The sequence below is a fragment of the Anas platyrhynchos genome, chromosome 5, assembly GCF_047663525.1.
Source record: "Anas platyrhynchos isolate ZD024472 breed Pekin duck chromosome 5, IASCAAS_PekinDuck_T2T, whole genome shotgun sequence".
In the NCBI taxonomy this organism is placed as follows: Eukaryota; Metazoa; Chordata; class Aves; order Anseriformes; family Anatidae; genus Anas; species Anas platyrhynchos.
In genome coordinates, this window is record NC_092591.1 from 53711241 (window position 1) to 53732408 (window position 21168).

General features: G+C 38.0%; 2 protein-coding genes across 8 annotated transcripts in view; one reads left to right on the plus strand and one right to left on the minus strand.

Moving 5' to 3' along the window:
• Nucleotides 1-21168, minus strand: part of SLC39A13 (solute carrier family 39 member 13) — a 142753-nt gene that overhangs the window by 51438 nt on the left and 70147 nt on the right. For all 6 annotated transcript variants that reach the window (XM_021278935.4, XM_021278932.4, XM_021278934.4 and 3 more), the window contains exon 3: nucleotides 5739-5871. The gene's annotated coding sequence lies outside the window, so the exon portion shown is untranslated. The remainder of the gene's footprint in view (nucleotides 1-5738; nucleotides 5872-21168) is intronic.
• Nucleotides 29-20171, plus strand: SPI1 (Spi-1 proto-oncogene). 2 transcript variants are annotated; one of them, XM_005030008.6, is made up of 6 exons: nucleotides 29-414; nucleotides 6780-6873; nucleotides 13918-14105; nucleotides 17260-17349; nucleotides 18268-18424; nucleotides 19125-20171. In XM_005030008.6, the coding sequence occupies exons 1-6, from the start codon at nucleotides 370-372 to the stop codon at nucleotides 19439-19441; spliced, it is 891 nt and encodes a 296-aa protein (XP_005030065.1). In that variant the 5' UTR covers nucleotides 29-369; the 3' UTR covers nucleotides 19442-20171. The 2 variants fall into 2 exon arrangements, with proteins under 2 accessions (XP_005030065.1, XP_005030066.1); XM_005030009.6 differs by lacking the exon at nucleotides 17260-17349 and having other exon boundaries at nucleotides 37-414.

The window sequence follows — 21168 nt, forward strand, 5'->3', positions numbered from 1 at the left end:
AGCTCCCTGAAATGAGATTTATGCAAACTGGCTAAAAGCTGTGATGTCACAGCGCACTGATAGACCCAAGGGCTATCTCCCTTTTACAGACATTTGATAAAATCAGGAACTTCAAATACAACTCGGGAAGAAGTTCACCTCAGAACCTATTAGGGCAAACTATGAAAACTTGTTAGGGTCTTTCTCGTATCTTGAGATCCACCACTGCAAAGGGACTTCACGGAGTCCAAGGATCTCACTTCTGTTCTTTTTTTTCTTTTTTTTCTTTGTTGTTGTTTTTTATTTTGTTTGTTTCATGTGATTTTTCAAGTCAGTTATTCTGGATGTTTGAAAACTGAATTAAGAAAAATTCACTCAGAAGTTGGCTGAATGTTGCAAGCTTGCAAAATGGAAGGATTTCCCCTCATTCCCCCTGTGAGTATATGGGCTTTATTCCTAATATGGATCACTGGGCTCAGTAGCAAAAGACAGAGTAAACCAGATTTTATTATTTGAGAATATCCTCCTTTGGTCTGTATTTGTTATGCCAGGAAGTTGGGCTCTGGTCAATATATAAAGCTAGGGACAACGTTACAATGAATGGGAAATTAACATTTCCTCCCTATACTTGTATCTGATCTTGATCTCCATTTGTTTTCACAGATTAAATGTGTGGTAGTTTTGTATGGTATGTGTATAGCAAGTCAGTAATTTTTTTTTTCTTCAGCGCCAGCTTTGTGGTAAAAGGCCGAGTTTTGCTTCAGATTGTAATTTTTAATAATCTGAAGACTGACATAGTTTACGTATTTAACTTTCTACCAATCTGTGAGAGAAATGTTGCTGAATACTGGTTTTACGTATCGCAAATTTTAGGACTCTGTGCTCTTTGTAATTATGGCATTTTGGTCTCTAGCTCCAGCTTCTTTTGAACTAATTCTCTTGAATTCACTTGCTTGAAAAAGCAATTGGTAAATGAGGGAAAAATCACACTGCTCTTAATTGGGTCTTTCAATATTTTCCGTTAGACACAAGTTCTTCTGTATGATTATGAGGCTGATTGTATCCTTTCTGTAACTCTGAAGTATTGTTACGCTACTCTTATGTATCCCATCATGAGTTCGGAGATAGTCTTTATGAAGAACATAATGGCACTAAGCTGTTGTTGAGAAAAAAAAAAAAAAAAAAAAAAAAAAGAAATTTCTAAGCGAAATGGGTAAAAGAGGCCCTAACAAGATTTTATAAAGTCTGTAGAAGCTGAAGAGATGTCAGATAAGGTGTTTTATGTGGCTGATGACTTATAGCACTTGGTATATGTGTCCAGAAAAGAGAAAAAAAAAGACACTGTAGATCCAATAGTCCTTCTAACAAAATTCATATCACGTTTTCTTTGTTCCATTCATGTCATGTTTTCATTGTCTCATCTACTGAAGGCTAAAGCCATGTTTCTTTATCTTCCCCTAAGAAAGATGGCCCTTTGAATTCTACTCCTGACTGGTATCCATACTGATTGAAAAAGTACTTTTTCTTATTTTGGGGAGGTCCTTTATTCTAGCAGTTTATCAGTGGTGTCCCTGAAATCCACTATCTACCCAAAGAGAAGACCCTGAAATAACTTTTCTTTTTTTTTTTTCTTTTTCTTTTTTTTTTTTTTTTTTTTGAACAAATCAAGTTGCCAGTGCATCTATTGTAAGTATGTCAGGATAGGAAGCCAAAAAGAAATTGAGAAAATGAAAAAATAACACATTGATTTCTCAATATGTCACTTGGTGAGCTTAAAAAAAATCCCCCCAAAACCACCCAAACCTTGTCCTCAACTACCCCAGAAACCAGCATCTCATTTTTGTTATTATTGTAGATTTTCTGTCCACACATTCACTCATAGCTAACTTTTCATTTATTTCAGTATCGAATTCTAGTGCATAAAATGAATAAATGGAGTTAAACTCCAACAGTCTCGCACACATGCTAATTTGTGTTGCAATTAATATTCAGTCTGAGCTGTGTTCAGGTGAATGATACAAGAGGCAGTGAAAATGTGATTACATCTTACAGGAACACTTGGCAGGGCAATTCGGATTTGATTGCTGCGATTAATATGTTCAAAAATCAATACTTTTGTGTTTCGTACTTTCAGAATTGTTTTAAGCGCACTTTGAACACTGCCAGTTTGAACCCCACATGGCATCACTACAAATGTCTGTGCCTCTTGGGACTTTTTCTGAGGGGAGGCATTCAACAGGGCTTCCTGTGAAGCAACACTTCCCTCCTCTGCCCCTCCCCTTTCAGTTGAGGGTGGGTCAGTAACTGCCTTCCTCTCGACTTTGGTAGGAAATTCTTACCCCTCACTTGGAAAATGCTGCTTAAAGGGTTGAGGAGTACTGCATCTTTCTCCGAAGACTCTGAATCTTTGCATGGAAGAGTTCTGTAACGTGGGCCCCAGCCTTCCAATGCATGAGAGCATGTAGTTGTGCTACTGGGCAGAAAATTGATAAACCAAATACATCTTTACATAAAGAGGGCCCCAGTTATATATGAATCCCTAAGTAGCCACCTGTAGAAATCACATCTCTGAAGGGAGGTTTGAGAGCAAAAAAGTCCCTCAGAAGTGCTCTGTTCCATATAACTGCTTTAGCACAGCAATCCAGTGAGGCTGGCCCAATGAGTGAGCGTGTTAGGATTTTTACTCATCTTTTCTAAAATAGTTATGCTGTAAATTTTTCCCAAGGAAATATGGTTAATCCTGGCCTTAAAACTAGTCTCAGAAGCACATCATTGGAAACTGTGGAGTATTTCTGAATCACATGCCAGTGAATAGTTATGTCAGGATAACAAAAAAAGATCAGCATTCAATGAATTTATGATCACCTAGAATCATCTGTCAACGTCCTGGTAAATAACAAGAATGTTCAGGTAGTTATTCAGTTGAGTCCCTTGTATCACTCGTAACTGATGCCAACCAAGCTTTCTCCAAGTAGTTTTGTGGCTTTTCCCTTGGTTTTCAGAGCAAAGAAGGAAGATGGAAGCAACTCTCCATTTACCAAAGTTTGTGACAGACAGAATACTGTTTGTTGACATCTTTCTTGATGCTGGACTATGGTCTTAGGTAACTCACTGCACTTCAGGGCATACAGGAAAGAAGATCAACTTCAGGAACAGCTATAGGTTACTAACAAAGCTTTCTCTCAGTATTTACAGGAAAACACTTGATAGAACAAATGCCCATTGAGATCAGTTAAAAACGAAATCATAAAATAAGCCATTCTTTGCCTTTTGTCTGGGCAAACAAAACAGTTCAGTGTCATGGCAGTACTGTTCGTAAGTAAGATGGTGAAATGTGTGGGTGGGTGGGTGGGGAGGTTCCAGAGAAAGACAGAATTAAGTGGTAATGATTGGTGCAAGAGGCACCAGCAGCACATGGCGAAACCTCTTCTTTCTAAATAGAGCAAAATGAGCTTTTAATAAATCTTAAAGAAAAAAAGTTAGAGAGAGATTAAAACAGGTTCTTGGAAATAGTTTCTCGAATGAATAAAGGAAAGTATTTCACCTTCCCATAAGATAAGGGTAATCAAGAAAAATATGATACACAACCTCAAATAACATTTAATATAAATCTTCCCATATTAGCTTCTGTACCCTCAAAGATCAGACACCAAGATGAAAAATGGTGCCATTTCAAATCCTTTGTGGTGATGGGTTGGTCCAGGTTCCATGAGTTAATACAGACAGACATACAAATATTTATCCAATGGACCACTAAGAAAAAAAAAATATTGAAAAAATCCAGGAAGAAAATTCCTACAATCCATAAAAAAGAATTTTTAAGTTCCAGACTTTCAACACAGAGTATATAAAACTGATCAGTGTAAAAGCAGACTGTTTTTAATATGCTGAGTATCTGCAACTCTCTCTGCAGTCAGCAAGATCTGTAAATACTAGGGACATCACTTTTTTAAGAGTCTAACACACCTTCCTTTGGCTCTGGTCGTTGAATGCATATGAACATTTACATCTGGACCTGAAAAACTAGCTACTGATAGTTGAAATACTTCATTCTTAGCTCTCAGACTGTGAAAGACTATTGATTGTTACTGGGTATGTTGGACTGAACTGTAGGAGTTTGAGAAATCTTAGGGAAGAAGATTAGGGAAATCTTAGGGAAGAAGATAGCTAAGGAAAAATGCAACTAGGCAAGTCAAGTGTTCTTTGCCATGCCTAAAATTCATACTATTTATCTATTTTTGGACTGTTGCTTGGCCTTCCTGCTAAGCTATATCTTTGTAAACGTGTGACTGATAGAGCTTTTGTTGTCAGCAGTGAAAATTTTATACCTAGCAATTTAAGCTTAAACAGACTGCACACTGATTTCTTTGGAAGTTTTTTTTACTTTTGGCTAAATATCTATGAGTTACAACTTTTGATGAATCTAGATATTGGAAAATTTGCATACTTTCAGTTGGTTTCTCATATTTGAGTTGAAAGGAAACAAAGATTTTTCTTTCAAATGATATATATTTATATGACTTCTTTAACCTAGATTTCTCCCACAGTACGTTGTGTATTTTCTATTTGGATGTTGAGGTCTCTCTGTTCACAGAATATGATTGCTTTCCTCTGAGTTATGACAAATTAACATTTCTGAACATGAAGGCTGTTATAAAGGCAGAAACGTAATGCTGATATTCTTTAGGCTGACAAAATTTTAACAGAAAGTATATATTTATGGAAATGGAGGCATAGGGTGAATTAATTTACAAAGATACTGAAAACTAGCAATTCCTTTCAGAACTTCATCCCCCTGTTTTGTCTATGAAGAAAGCAAAACACAGCCTCATTACTTCTATTGGAATCATATTGATTTGGAGCGGGAGACTGGACCTATTACCTAGAGACCAGAAATAAAAGGAGTCTCTTCAATGTTATCCCTGCTGTGGATACAATTAAATCATGATTTACTCCCTTTACTTCAATTTTTCCTTACATTGTCTTTATTGTGGGCTATCATTTTCTCAAGATGTCCCCAAAATATCTATCTACCACTATAAATTATAGATTATATTGGAAGCTGACAAGTAAGCAATTGATTTGCTCACAAGGCTTTGAGCATTCAATGGATCTGATGACCAGACAGGTTGTATTTTGGAAGTCATAATGTTTTAGGCAATCTTACCAGCACATTCTAATATGATACACTGATAAAGTACACAGCTGTCATTAGGGATCCAACAAGGTCCAAAGTACTGTCTAAAAGTATTTTCTATCCTTTTCTGTTCTAACATCTTAACCCTCTGGGAGCAACTCCCTATTTTTCTTGATCTGTTTTCCTCATAGAAATCATAGAAATCACATCCCTAGAAAATGGACAATTTTTAAATACAAAATTCCAGCAGAATGGAACAATGGAGTTAACTCGAAGAATTAAAGACAAGAGCTAATGAGAAATGGCAACTCTGATCTAGTTTTCACCAGAAAAAAATCTTTTCCTTTTGCCAGCTGCTTATCTCTGTCTGGATTTTAATGGCAGCTGCTGCCACAGGTTTCATTTTGTGAGCAATCTAAAAGAGCAAGAAAAAGAGAAGCTTGCCTGTGTTTTTGGCATGCTGTCACCGTTGCCTAAGCTTACAAATGCTGGTGAATATATGAAGGAATAAACATATGCACATATATGTCTATCATGTGAGTTACCATATTGTTTTTAATTTGTCCTTTTCTTTATAGTTATGCTAAAGACATTAACAGGAGAAAAATGGTTCTGTTAGTACCTTGCAGAAATAGTCTCCTTTCAGAGCAAATACCAAGTTTTTTTTGAGTTCTACATTGCTGTTGACATCACAGAACATTTTTCAAAGTGGATGAAATGACCGTAGCGAACTTAACTTGCTCTAATTCTTCATTCTGGAAAAAAAAAAAAAAAAAAAAAAAAAGTAAATGTTAGATGAAGCAACAGAATTGTGCACAAATAACAGACAACCTTTACTGAAACAACAGAAGAAGTTAAACAGTATTCACATTGAACTACTCAGAGTAGTGAGGAAGACAAGCAGGGAAGTTGCCCTACGTCACCTGTTTTAAGAAGTTAGAGAACTTGAATTCTGCACTGAAGTGTCTAATAGGTCACAACTCAATGTATGCCCCACATTTAGACTTTCTAAGTCTTCTCTGTGCGTAACAAACAGCCCTAAACAAATGATTTGAACCAGCAAATGTTTAGACCCAATCTTGGACAAAAACTGAGAAAGAAAACATTTTCATTTTCTTCTGTTGACATTGTTACCCTCCTACAAATTGTCACCATTTAGTGTCACCTCCTAGAAACGCTCCGAGTAAGATGCTTAGGCAAGTCAAGTTTCTGCTTTCTCTGCTGTGTACAAGACGAAAAAGAATAAATGTCTGTCCCTACCAAATTAAAGTTTTCTCTTCTGTGCTGTGCTTGTGTAGTGGTATTTTGGCTCAGGCCTTATGTCCCAAATAGCTGGACAGAAGGTTGGAAGGTGGGATATCAAGAACTTACAAAATGCCACAGGACAAATTCTGTTACACAGACAGCAGAAAGCTCTCACTGGCTGTAAAGAGATGGATTTCTCTCCCTTTCTATTATTATTATTATTTTATTTTTTTTTTTGCAAAACAGTGTTTGGTGTTGAACATTTTATTTCTGCTGGTTCAATAAGAACTTGAAGCCTCCCCTTCTTTCTCTAGGCAATATAAAACGTGTTGGCATCTCCTCTTCACTAACTGATATGAATAATTTTGAATGGATTTGTCTAAGCTAACAGTTCTAAAAATTTCTTTTCTCATTACAGCCCTCTGAAGATATGGTACCCTATGAGTCAGACCTCTACCGACAGCCCCATGACTATTACCAGTATCTCAACAGTGAAGGAGAGAGTCATGGTGGTAAGTCAAAAAATATCTCCTTGGAGCATAAACTCTCATGGTAGACCACAGGAAAAAGATTTTAGGACATTCAGGAAAAGAACAAATATGCTGCTGTGATCTACAGTGTACAGGCACATACTTTCTGATCAGAAACCAACAACAATCTATTCTGCTTAATGGCACTGTTCCAATCCAGCAACTGCAACACAGATTTCTCTGAAAGAGAATGTTATAAAACACTGAATGATGTAAGGAGCTTCCAGGACATTCAGTGTATTACCAGGAACGTGGGACCTCATGATCTCTATCCTTCATTATCTTCACTGTGTTTTAACTTTCCTCTACAGATCAAAACTACTCTGCTTGCTTCAGAAATCTCCAAGGACATGAATTTGCAATACTTTACTTCTCTTCTTGCATTCCTGTCTCCAATTCCTGTTTGACTTAGGTCCTAAATACTCGGTTAGTGCCTTCATTTTAATTCTGTTTCTCTGGCATTTGGCTTTGTTCAACTCCATGTATTTCTCTCTTTCTTTTGATCTCTTGCATGCTGCCACATGTAGCTGAAACTTTCACTCTTCCTCCAGTACACACAAGTACTTCCTCTCTCTAAATCTACGTAAAACTTCCTTGTAGCTGTTTGTACATAAATCTAGCTTAAAGTAAAATAAATTATTGTTAACATTATACATGTGATTTAAAGGTTTGGTGTCTTCTGCATTTTCACATCTTGTGGGGACTGGGCTCTAAATCAGTGTAGAAGGGATAGTCCAGCCCTGTGAATTTTGTCTCCTGTGCAAAACAATGGTCCAGCAACACCACCCTGGAAATATCAGGGTCAATATTGACTCAAGAAGGAAAAGCACCGTTCTACTGTATCACTTGTGGCAGTCCCTTCAGATCCTGGAGTTTCCCTAAAAGACTCCTATTGATATAGCAACTAGACCCATCACTGCTCAATTTAAGACATCTAACAGCTTCACAGCATAGCACTGTTTTATCTGTGGCAACAGAAACTACCTGAAGGGACAGCAAGTTACAGAATAGGATTGTTCTGGGCATTTACCTGGAAAAGATTCCTACCTAAATTTGTTCAGTACAAAACACCAATGATATTCTTAAGGCCTGGAAACAAAGAACCGATTCATTTTTTATAAGTTATCTCATGGCCTTTGTCAAGTCACATTAATCAAACCCAGCAAATTCCACATGGAAATTCAGGGTTTTTACAATACAAACTGTACCTGTTTACACACCCATAAAATGAGGATAAAATTTATTATCTCAAAAGGCAATTGTGACCATTAAACAATAAATACAAAAGATGTCATGTAGGAAAAAAAGCACTGGGAAAGAACTTTTCTGTCATTAAATCTAGGTTTCCTCAAGCAACAACACCCCTTTATCTTTCATAAACTTATCATCTCACCTGTTTTACTGCCCATTTTTCTGTTGGAAGGCTGTGTCTAAGCTACAGTGTTCAGCTCATTAGAATGTTTTTACTCATCATAATGAACACTGCAGTAACTCCAAGTCATCTATATGCATTATGGCCTATGTAGTACCAGTACTTGTCCAAAAGACTCCAAAAAAAAAAAGTTTAATGTTTTAACTCCTATAGTAAGTGGTTATGCAAGAGGCAACTTAATCCCAGCCTGAATATTTCAATCGATTTTTTATTTATGAAAGTGCCTGCAATGTAGTTGCTTATGTCCAAATATCTAATGTGCCCTATCCTCTCCTGAATTGCTCACAATCTAAGACAACAATGAGCAACCACAGCATACAGAGGGGAATGAAACACACAAATTATCTCATTTTTCTTCTTTTCTATAAACATTGATCAACCCAACTATAGCTTTTTTTTTTTTGTTCTTTTAACTTGACATAAGTAGTAGGTCTTGAGAAAAGCCATACAGAAGTGCTGGAAAGGGATATTACAAATTACTAAATGTTCAGAATAGTGAGGGTAAAAGTGTAAAGATTAACAAATGATGGGGAAAATTAATAAATAAGGTGCTGCAGTGATAGTGTTGAAGTGAAAGAGGTGAGAACGTGATTAGGTAAGAAAAAGGAAGAAATAAGTAAGACAGAATTGAGGAAAGAGTGTACAGGTTGGGATACAGTGAGATTATTGGGAATATTTAAAATATAATTTTGCAGGTCTACTCAGTAACACTGTGGGCCTCCAAGAAAAGCTACCAGATAAAACAAATAGATACTACAAGACAGAGTAATTCTTCTGACTGTGCAGATATGTGACTGCTAAAGAAACAAAGTCTTGCTCAAGAGTCAGACTACCTTTCTCTCACTGTTAGCAAATTAATTTTGTGAAAGAGGTAGGGCAATAGGTTAATCTGTAGATCTATGCTACACATAGTACTGTCACTTTTCTAGAAGATAATGCTGAAGACAACCCTTACACCTTGTTTACTTGAGTTGGCAGCAAAGCGCACACAACACTAGTTTAGTATGTAGGAGATTATTGCCAGTAAGTCAACACTAAATCAGACACATAACAATACACCATAGAAAATCCCTATGTTCAATCACATCATGCATTGTTTACATTTATTTTACATAATACAGTGTAATTATTTTGTAAATGCTGTAATAAACACAGGGACAGTCATACAAGGCAGAAACTACTTTAAGTGATTAGGATTAGTCCATCACCCTACCCTGAGCTTGTAGGCTAGTAAGTCTGTAAATGTAATATAGTGTATTTTGTAACACTACTGCAATCTTAGTAATTACAAAATTCAAAAATTCAACTGCAGTTTTGTCTCTAAATTCACTAAACGTCATTGGTTAAATAAAAATATTTTTTTGTATGAAACTGAATTTTGACCACTGCTCATTTTGCTGCTAGCCTCATGGAACTTACCAGATTTGGTAGGCTGGGATTTTATTTTCTTCCCACCTCCTGAAGTAATATGCTAATTTAAGAAACTCTGCTTTGAGTTTTTTTTAGGATTTTAGCCCATGTAGCAGTGGAGGAAAGTCCAAACATGTGAACCTTAGTCGGAAATAATATAAGGCAAATAGAAAGAATTCCAGACTTCATTAAAAAAATCCCCTCACTTTGAAGCCATTCTCGTGACGTGCTGGGGCCTGACTCATGGATTTTCAAACATTCAGCATTATTAAAACCATGAAGTTTGTTAATTTGTAAAGTGAGAGCTAATGTGATTCTGTTGTCATTAGAGATTATCCTGCTGCATTGCCACGGCATTTCACTCAACAGAGGGCGGTTCTGCAGGGACTCAAGACACGCGTTTTTCAGTGTCCTTCAATGTTTTTCTCATTTCCTCTGCTGCTTTTTTTTTTTTTCTTGGCTTGTTTTTTTTCAGATGAGTGAAACACAGTGGGAACATTTAAACTGTACATTGTGGTGATGTGTAAGAAACACTCTCCTAGCTCAAAATGAGTTGGAGTATCTGTGCAGCATAGAGCAGAACTGGCTGCTCAGAGACACTGATACTGCTCAGAGCTCGCAAGCAGAGCCATGTCAACAGAGTCGTCATCTTAGATCGGGCACAGGGCTGTGCTGAAAGAGCTCTCGTGCTTCCGGTTCGAGAGCTGGCTCATGAATTTCTGCGAGGTTTTGCACTGCATGATGCATATTTAGCCTGTTACTCCACTTTATTATAAATACTTTTCCCAAGCCTACTTCACCTTCTAGCTCCTGGTCCTGATGTTATTCATCTATTCAGATAGGAGCAATGCGATTTACATTAGGCACAGGATAACCCAGAAAGTTCAGTTCTGTTTCTTACTCGTAGAGCGCGAAACTACCTCCACAGCGAATATCAGCACAATGCCTTTAGGTCCAGTATTGCTTCCCAACATGGGAGGGAGTTTAGAACTCATGACTGTCCTTCCTCTAACCTTTCATTACATACAACACCAAAACAAACATGATCTCCATGTCTCTATAAGTGAGAATTTTTTTCACATCCTCTTTCACTTCACATGAAATTTCTCATAATGACTCCATTGTATACCTATAGCTTGGTTTTTAATGACATTTTCCTTGACCCAAAGAATAGACACTTTCCATTTCTAGAATCTTTCTCTCCTTTCTTTTTTCTTTGCTCCACCTTTATGTTTTTGTGAAAAGATCAGAATTACTGTGCATTGCTAATGTAACAGTAACAAGAACCCAGAAGGAAATAGCTGCAGTGCAGCTGATATCTCTAATACCTGCAGATACTGATAGCTAGAATTATTTAATCTTTTAATGTGCAATAACTTAGCCAAGAAGGGTAACTGCAAAGGACTCTGTGGATACAGAATTCGGAATTTCATTTTCAGTGCAACTAAAACAATATTTTTTTTTCCTAAGTATCACTGTGAAACTATCGATACTAAAACAGAAATAAGGACTTTTGTCCAGTCACAATTTTGGGCACAAATTTGTGTTGAAGTAGTTTCTGACTTGGTAACTTATTAGTATTATGTGCTCACTATAAGTCCTCAAATGTGTTATTCATAGTAGTGCTTTTATAGCAGGACATAATTCAATAAAAAAATATTTCAATAACAAGTAGGCTTAATGTTACATAGTGTTTAACACGAGTATGCATAAACACTGTTATACAGGTTAATTTATTTGCCAAGAAAGTATAAAATAACAATTCTGGAGGCAGCAGAAACCTTATTATAGGCTCCAATAGACTAAAAGTTATTTTGAAGTACAAAAACATCAGTGCTGATAAAAGCATTTAAGAAGAATCAGAAAGGTACCACTTGGAGTTTGCACAAATATTCAGGGCTATGCATGTTGGAAATGTACTGTCTTGACTCCTGAGCACCACAGCTACTCCTAGTAAGACACTCCACACCTGAAGACCTACTGTTGACAGCCTCAGAGAGTTTTGCCTGGGCTTTGTCATCCTCATGATTACACACTGATCTCATTTGCTGTATTAGATAATCAAAGACAAGAGGTCTTTGACAGATACGTTCATATCTGACAGAGGACCTTCTGCACAAGGAGTAAAGCCAGGTTATTCTAAGGAACAGGAGTGTAGATTACTCCTGTGGTGTATTCTCAACAATTTATTATATGGGTTACCAGAGATATATCGGGCCTCCATCATTGGCTCTAAGTAGAGAAATCTTCAGTAATTTAGCCCAGTAAAAACATGAGTTAGGCTGTATCTGTCTTCCAACTAAACAAATAAGTTTCAGACTGAAAGTGTCCAGAGCCTTGTACCAGGAGGATAACCTGTGATAACCTGTGCAGTCAGACTCATAGTGAGTGAAACACAGTGGGAACATTTAAACTGTACATTGTGGTGATGTATTTCATATATTTCCATATATTTCTACATATACATTTCTACAGGCCTGAGCCATAAAGGTCTACAAGGGCTTACAGCTTCCCAAGTACAAGTATGTTGTAATGATATATGTACAAGTATGTTGTGATGTTGTAAATGCAGATATGTAATAAACATATCACCAGGTTCCCTCCAAAGGAAGTCACATTCAAAGTCACTATCCTGGTTTTCAAACCCTCAGTGACGCTACACCTAATTGCTTGAAACATAAGTGAGGAAGGATGAGGAGACAGAAGCTGAGAGAAAGAACAAAACTGGTACTGAGGAAATAATATTCTCAGGACATTAGATAATGTCATACACAATAGCATCATATTGCAGAATGAGACAATTGCTCCTCTCTATTCCTTCAGTACAACTACCCTTGGAACAATATGTTCAGCTCTGTCCCTCATATTATGAGAACAACAGCTGGGAGGGAGCTTAGAGGAGTGCACAAGCATGATTAGGGGGCTGAATATACTGATTTATGTTGAAAGATTGAGAGCTAAATAAATGCAGCTGGGCTAAGTGATAATTAGGAATAGATTGTAAGTGTACATGGTAACAACCTGAAAATAATGAAGGGTAGGAAAGAAATTATTTATAATAACACAAAGGAAGAAAACTTGGAATAGCAAGATATAAATTAGAAATGTTGCACTGAATCATCAAGACATTTTTGCTGAGAAGTTAAAGTACAGAGGGCTAATTCCAAGCTCAGTCAGAGCAGAGGACGTGATGTTGACTTTGATTTTAAAAAAAGAGCACAAACAAATACGTGCAAAATTGTAAATACGTGCAGCTACAGTATTTGAGGCAGAAATAGAGTTTGCAATGCTTCAAATTCCCTCTAGCAGATTTTAAATTCTGAGCAGCAAATTTGAACATTTTGAAAATTTTGGAGAGGCTTATATTGAGCAACAATCTCAAACTGAGAACTGTATAGAATTTAATCTAATCACAACAGTTAATAAATCAAGTAGCAGTATATTCATTATCTGAGTACTTTTTAAATTTTTGAAAAAGAAATTGTCACAGAAATTTCTAGCTTAATAGAGAGATTAAAAACCTAGAGAAAGGGGCTACATTAGAATTTGCTTCAGCAATTAGAATTCATTTAGAATTGCACAATACTGTACACAAAATTGTTTATTCTTTTATTCTCTGGTATTGCTACTGAAAAATATAGTGCATATCAACACATGATTACAGGAGATAAGTCCCATGCTTTTTCTGTAGTGTTCCTGAAATTTTGCTAGCAGATGAAAATAAAGATTGAAGATTAGTGTAGAATGATATTCAGATCATCTTTATCAGCTCATTTCCATACCATGAAGAAAACTGTAATGACAATCCAACAATATGTAAAGCAGTATAATTTGTTGCCTCGAGAATGAAAACGTAAGATTGTTAGAGTCTCTTCTTGAGAAAGGTGCCAGCATTAATGTCTTTTTCATGTTCTGCTATATTATCATTGAAATCCATCACTCCACCTAAGAGCACTGTCCTAATTAAAGTGGCCTGAGCGTTACTTTCCAACCACAGGCACCTATGAGATTAGGAAGAGAAACATCACAGGAATCTATATAGGTTGTCACCAGAGACAGACAGGTCTACAGGGATGGCATGGAGTGGGCAGAAGGGACAGCGGTGGAAGTAGGGACCAGTGAAAGACAGGTAAATGCTATGTTTCTTACTTTTGTAATGACAGACAAGCTGCTGTTTTCTTTAGATCATTACTGGGAATATCATCCACACCACATGCACAGTGAGTTTGAGACCTTTGGAGACAACCACTTCACAGAACTGCAGAGTGTACAGCCTCCCCAGCTGCAGCAGCTCTACAGGCACATGGAGATTGAACAAATGCATGTCTTGGATTCTGCAATCCCAACTACACATATTGGACTCAACCATCAGGTACTGTTACCAATCCTTACGCAGAATTTAGATGATAGTTAAGGGCAAGGAACAGAATGTGTCAGGGAATGCATACAAGAGATTGCTGAAACAAATTATGTGAATTTTTGCTGTCCAGTAGTTGATATAAAACTCCTCATTCTCAGGACAAATGTGATTTAAGCTTTCTTTCTATCTGGATGATGAGAAGCCATGTTCCTCAAACAGTGCATAAAAAGATAGTTTCAAAATTGTGTTTAATTTGGAATGAAAATCAATTGCTTTGAAATCCTGCAGAGGAACTGGGCCTCAGAAGCTGTGCACTACCATAGCAAAGGTGTCCATGCCTCCGGGAAACATTCTGAGCCCCACTGTGGTAGGAATATTTTAAAAATTTCGAAGCATCCCTGGCAATTTTACCTGACCTGAGCAAAAAATAATAACAAAGAAAAGTCATTGGTGACATTACCACGGTGAAACACAGTAAGGCCAACCTACTCATGTTTTTATCTGAAGGAAGCTGAATCATGACCTGAGGCACAGTATCTTGTCTCTTCTCAGATTTTACAAAAAGACAGTCATCTGCCCATGAAAAAAAGGCATTCCAATGTGCAGTCATCACCAAAGTGCCAGTGAACAATCACTAAAGCTGAAATTATAAGGAGTTCCAGGGTCCTGCCAAGACACTAGAACAAAGTGAGCATTGAGATCCTACAGACTATGCTCCATGTCATTACTGGGAGCAATCAGAAAGCTGGGATATTTTGTGCCAAGGAGTTTCCCAGGGCAGGCAAGATACAGATAACATGCTGAATACAAGACAGAGCAGGAATGAGATCAGAGACAGAATTGTTTGCTGATTACCCTGCTGTGTATAATGGTGTCATTGCTAAGATTTTGTGAGAAAAATGGCATGTATGTAATTGTTATGTTAGGTTTCTTGTTCAAAGCAAACTGAAATAGTACGCAAATACCGTATTAAAAAACAAGGAAAAAAAAGAGTGATTAAGTTAACACTATCAACAGGAAACTGACTTACTGCAAGCCATCAAACTTCTTACCTACAACTCAAAAAAAAATAAAATCAGGAATAGAATATAAGATGTAGTTACAAACAAAGAATTAGGAACAGAAAGTTACAAATATAAAAAAAACGCTTCATGGAACAGAAGCCTGTGGGAAGCTTCAAGTCGTTTCAGTTGCTCAGTGCAACTGCTAGCACATAACAACCAACTGTGACAGCCAACCAAAGGCAAAGAAGAAAAGTTAGGTTTGTTTTGAGTGTCTTTGGAAGCACCACCAAAAATCATTTTCATCTTTCATTTCCATCTTTCATTTCAGGAGTACAGGCACAGAATTAATTGTGTTGCAACTTTCAATAGAGTGTTGTGTTCTGTTTCCCCCACCCCATGCCAAGCTGCAGGAGATAGTCACCATTACCCTCCTCTTCCTTACCAGCTGGGGATCTTTTTTTTTTTTTTTTTTTTTTTTTACTTTAACCTACTGTAGCTCATGCAAGTTGTATTCAGCATGCCCTGAGGTTCAGACTCTGGTGTGTGTCAGCCGCAGTCCTAGGCAGCACATACTATTATTCAAGGCATTTCCACAGAAAGAGAAGCAGGAAGCAAAGTTTATTCCTCAGCTGAATTTGCCAGTTACTAACTGCACCCATGGCTGTCGTGCAATGTCATAGTTACAGTTTACAAATAAAGGAAGAACACGAAAAGATACTTCTCCGATTTTCTGTTGATACCACATTATTTTGTGAAATCAAATTCAAAGCTCAAACTACTCTCGGACAACGGGACCTACAAACAGGTGGTCTCCTCAAGTACTAAATGAAGAAAAAAATATGGCTCTGAAGGGAGAATGAAAGGAAAGGCTGGAAAACTGTGAAGAGTTTTAGAAAGAGGAAAACCACAAGTGGATGCCACAGGCCTTGAGACAACACCAGAATATGGAAAGCAGCTAGCAGTTTAAGTTTTCTCTCTCTGAGTTGTATTAATGAGCTGTTTTCTTCAAACGCACTAGTGGGACCTCTTTAAGTCTATATATTGACCTACATTGAGTTTCAGGTGTGTGTGTAAGCAAAAATACAGTGAATAGGGAAAGGAGGGGTGGTGCAGGGGAAGCTTAGGATAGTTCTCAGGTTAGTCTGAGCAACCTCCTTTGCTTTAGACCCTGTTACTCCTGCACAGCATGTTCCCACCTTCCCCCTCCAGCCCCAGAGGAACTCACTCCCACTCCTCAACACACTCTAGCTTTCCAAAGCTTTTGCCTTTCCAGGTGCACCAAGCGGTTTTCCTCCCCTATAAGACACGGTTCCACCTTGTCATTCCCCTTCCCCCAAGACTCTCTCTCCCTCCCCTCCCACCCCAGAGGCCGCAGCTTTCTTAACTGTAAAAAAGCTAAAGGTGACTCTGTGGTGAGGGCTGAAGTTTCGCTCTTGGGGATGTGACAGGAAGCTTACACACACTCTTACCCAATCCTGGCCTTCCTGCCACGCTTGGCTCCAGCCAATCTGCCAACTCACTAACCGCCAGCTGCTGCACCCCAAACCCAGCGCTCGGCACGCTCCTTATTGGGACATTTTCAACTGGTGCAAAACTCATCTGAAAAGCACCACTCGGCCAAGCCTGACACGGGGTGGGTGGTGTGAGTCACGCACTCAACGCCCACTCCCTGCTTCAGCACCCGAGCTCGTACAAAGGGAATCACGCTCAAAATGCCCTGTTTGGTGGAAGGAACAAAAAGCAACTCAAAAGGAGCTCACCTTTTGTAATCTGGCTTATTTCATGAGAAACACATTTTATTTGCTGCTCAATTTGGGGAATTTTTAAAACTTTTTTTTAAATGTAGAAATTGAATTCTTACTCCACACCTATCAGACTGATTTATTTCTCCTTCAGTAAGGAGCTGCAATAATTCTTGGCAACTGGTTTCGATCCCTAGCAAACTAGACAGCAACTGAGAATTTGCAGAGCTGAGGTATATTCCATACTGCTTGTGGCAAGACCTCTATATAAGGGCAAGGGAATTCAGCACAGAAAACAGCTTGCCAGCTTTGCAGATGAGAAATCCCCATCGATGAGGAATTTTCAGATAAACACTTAGGAAAAGAGAACATGATCCAATATGATATATCCCTAGCAGTAAGGCTATTCCTCTCTTCAAGGGGGAAGTTCAGGACGAGAAGCTGACAAACCTGTGTAACCCTGGCCCCAGAGATGGATGCAGTCCTGCAGCGATGCAGTGTTGTCAGAAGGTACCATGTCTGAGAAAGGAGTAGAACAACAGAGCCAAAGGCAGTCAACGTGGCTATGCCAAGACAAAACTGATCAGATCTGCAAAATCTAAAAGCATGGTTCCAGAAAGGCCATGTTAGAAAAAAAGTTCCTTTCAAAAGCAGTTTTATACTAGGGATAAGAAGCACAGATCAGGAACTCATTAGGAAGAATGTTATCTTGGTATATAACCACTACATAGAAGGAACACAGTGATGTTTTGAAAGCAGTTAAAGTATTTTCAAAGCAGTTAGTACCAACAGAGCATTTTCTATACAGAAGGCTTGAGTATAAAACCTAGTTTTTGAAAAACGTTCACATAATTATCAATGTATTAGGCAGTGGCATCTGTTATATGAATATATATTCAACCAAAAACCAAAACAAAACAACAATAACAACAAACACAATGGAGTAGGTTCTTAGCCCATTAGGAAACGTGGTAGCGTGTGTGTCTTCTTCCACCTTCTTAAGTAGGGTTCTCCCACTTAAGCAACACAGCTTTCTCTACCCCCAGCAAGAAGAAATGTGTCTAAATTAGAAAGAGAAGGTTATTGAACTGGGGAGATATGGGAGAAGGGGCACAGGATCACTTGCATAGGATATAACCTATGGGAAAGTTCTAACTTTCACAGTTTTGTTCCTCCTTCCCTCTTGTAAATACTTATTTGAGATGCATCTTTGCACATGTATAAGTGTTGACTGTTATGTGTTTTTTTTTTTAGCTGCATAGTATTTATTTTAAATGCCAATGACTAAGCCACTCACTCTAAACAATCTCATGTATCTTTTGCTTTCCCACCCTTCCTCTGCACCTCTCTCCATGATATCTCCTTTTTTCTCTTGATGTCCCACTCTCTATCACTACTTCCTCCCTCTGCTATTCTTTTCTCCCAAAGGTTTCCTATTTGCCCCGCATGTGCCTACAGTACTCCTCTCCGCTGCAGCCCAGTTCTGATGAGGAGGACATAGAGAGGCAGAGCCCCCCACTGGAGGTGTCAGATGGGGAGACCGATGGTGTGGACCCTGGGCCTGGAATTATGCACAGTGAAACAGGTCAGTGAAAACAGAGGGACTTTCCTGTGCTGTGTGCTGAGCAGCTGTTACATTGCCATGACAATAAGGAATCAACTAGTAGAACTGCCATGCTAGTATTTTATCCCACTGCCAAAGCTTCACTTTCCCTGACTCCTTGCACTCTTGTCTTCTGAAACTTTTGTGACCATAACTGTGTCTGTATCTCAAATACCATTTCTTCTTGTATTCCTACTTTCTACAGCCCTGCTTATTCAGGCTTCTTCCCAGCTTTTGACATTTCTATTCTCACTTCCATTAGCAGATGGGAAAAACAAGGCAAGAAGCTCAAGGAACTGATTTTAAAAAATGCTGAGCTGTGTTTGCTCAGTACCTAAAAGTTTGGTTCTGTGTAACCTGCCCAAAATAGCTTCAGATTAGTTTCAAATTAACAATGTTTTTAATTATCTTAAAGTTAGAAATTATTAATTTCAATTAGAAATTAGAAATTTCAAAATTAATTTGGAATTCCTTATTCTCATTTTTTATTTCTTGGAACAGCAATCCATGTTATGTCCTCACGGGATAACTCTTTCTATTGCCATAAAGGCTGCAAATTGAAGAAGCTATGTGACTGACAAGCTAGCTGAAATGGTTATATGAACTATATAATTTCTTCTGTTTCATCAAGGACTACACAATAATACTAATGCTCCACTGCTTTTCTTCGTTTTTCACACAGGCAGCAAGAAAAAGATACGTCTGTATCAGTTCCTTCTGGACCTTCTTCGCAGTGGAGACATGAAGGACAGCATCTGGTGGGTGGACAAGGAAAAAGGTACTTTCCAGTTCTCCTCCAAACACAAAGAAGCATTGGCGCACCGCTGGGGCATCCAGAAAGGCAATCGCAAGAAAATGACTTACCAGAAGATGGCACGGGCTTTGAGAAACTACGGCAAGACAGGGGAGGTCAAGAAGGTCAAGAAGAAGCTGACCTACCAGTTTAGTGGAGAGGTGATGGGAAGGGGGGTCACTGATAGGAAGCTTTATCCTCATTGAGGCCATGGGACCCTAAGCAAGAAAAATATTAAGACCTCCAGGCTGGATACCAGCAGAGTAGATGGACGCATCTTTCTCTTTGCTTCCTGTGCCCCCTTCTCTGCCTTTAAAGGGCCTTTGCCGTCAGATGTTTCTGGTACGAATTCCCTTCTTCAGCATCTGAGAATCCTAAACGTGACAGAATTCTTTGCTTCCATCCTCCAAGTTGGACAGAGTTGGGAAATTTAAACAATGTACAAATACGTTATTGTCAGGAAAGATTTTTTTGATTGTATTGGAACTAAAGAATACAGCTGATGAAGTTTTGCCTTCAAAGGTGGTGCTGTGTCATTCACAGTGACACTGCATTAGCTTACAGCTTTGAAACTAGCATTAATACAGGCTCTGCCGCAGCTCTCAAGGCTAGAGAGAAGTTTGCAGATCTTGGAATGATACTCATTCTTTTAAATAGTAATAACATGTACATATTTAATAAAATTTGATATAATGAAGTCCTAGTGTTTGCATAATAAATGATTACTTCACAAACAAATCTCACGTGCATTCAATTATGCAGATATAGCTCGCCTGTGGTATTTGAACAAAAGGCATGCTGGGCTACTGGGCTTTATCTATCTGTCCCTACTTTTACTTAGAAACATATCAATGCTGTCAAACTAAGTAACTGAGATACTCGGTGAAATACATTACTGTGAAGAGGCTATAGTAATAAAGTCAATTTTAAAATATATTTATATATTATCATTATTTTTTCCTGTGCCAAAGAAGCCCTGCCAATTGAATAACTTCTATCGCTTATCCCAAGAGTGCCACTTATAGCTCTATCCGGTTCAGAACATAACAATTAACCATGTTCTTCTGTGGTTTCACTCATTTTCCTGCTCCTGTTCTTTCCTGTTGCTTGCTTACTCCACAGTGGTATCTTGATTTTAGCTTATGAACCTTCCTGGGAAATGAGTTGTCTTTAATCGTGTTTTTGCAGAATTCTATTTCAACAGGTTTTTAAGCTTTTAATTGTGGAATTTAGTCCCTACTGTAAAACAATAGTAACTAATAACAACTGCATTGTAAAAATTACACTCAAAATGCAAAATAAAAGAGAATTCAACACCTGAGATACAATGGTAAAGTTACCCCATGCCATGGTAAAATTACCCCATACCACGGGGTAAAGTTACCCCATGAAAACACATAAGAAAATCTACATCAACCAACACTGAGAAAATCAGCATTTTAGCATTTATCATTAGTTAACATATCTTGACTGTGGTTAAGCACTCAGAAATCAGGAGATGTCATAATGACTGAAATGAATGAAGCATTCTTTTGCCATTTCTACAACTATATTATAATAGTTTAGTTACACAGTTACAGTACTTCAAACAAAGCTGCAAAATATTCACCCCAACTCCAGTACGTACCTGAAGTACTGGAAAAATAATTCATGAGTTATTTATACTCAGAATCGCTGCATATATTCATAGCCTGTGATCATCACCAATAGAAAAAACTGTCTTTTGGGATGATATAACAAAAACCAGCAAACTAGGTGAGAGAAGTTAAATTCCGAAATTGATGAAGTGAAAAGAGAAAGGTCTAAAATAAAGAGGAGGGTTTTGTTTAACAATGTTAAGCAGCAGCAGAACTTGCAAAACACAACAATTTGGAAGACTCAACTGAACTTGGAGCTTTTCAGAACTTGCTCCTCATTGAAACCAGAAAGAGTT

What these genes read in the sequence shown, in the direction of transcription:
- SPI1 (XM_005030008.6), top strand. Translation starts at nt 370, where the DNA reads ATGTTGCAAGCTTGCAAAATGGAAGGATTTCCCCTCATTCCCCCT. An exon ending in ATATTGGACTCAACCATCAG is followed by an intron (nt 14,106 to 17,259) that starts GTACTGTTACCA and finishes CCTCTCTTCAAG; the next exon opens with GGGGAAGTTCAGGACGAGAA. An exon ending in CGATGCAGTGTTGTCAGAAG is followed by an intron (nt 17,350 to 18,267) that starts GTACCATGTCTG and finishes TTTCTCCCAAAG; the next exon opens with GTTTCCTATTTGCCCCGCAT.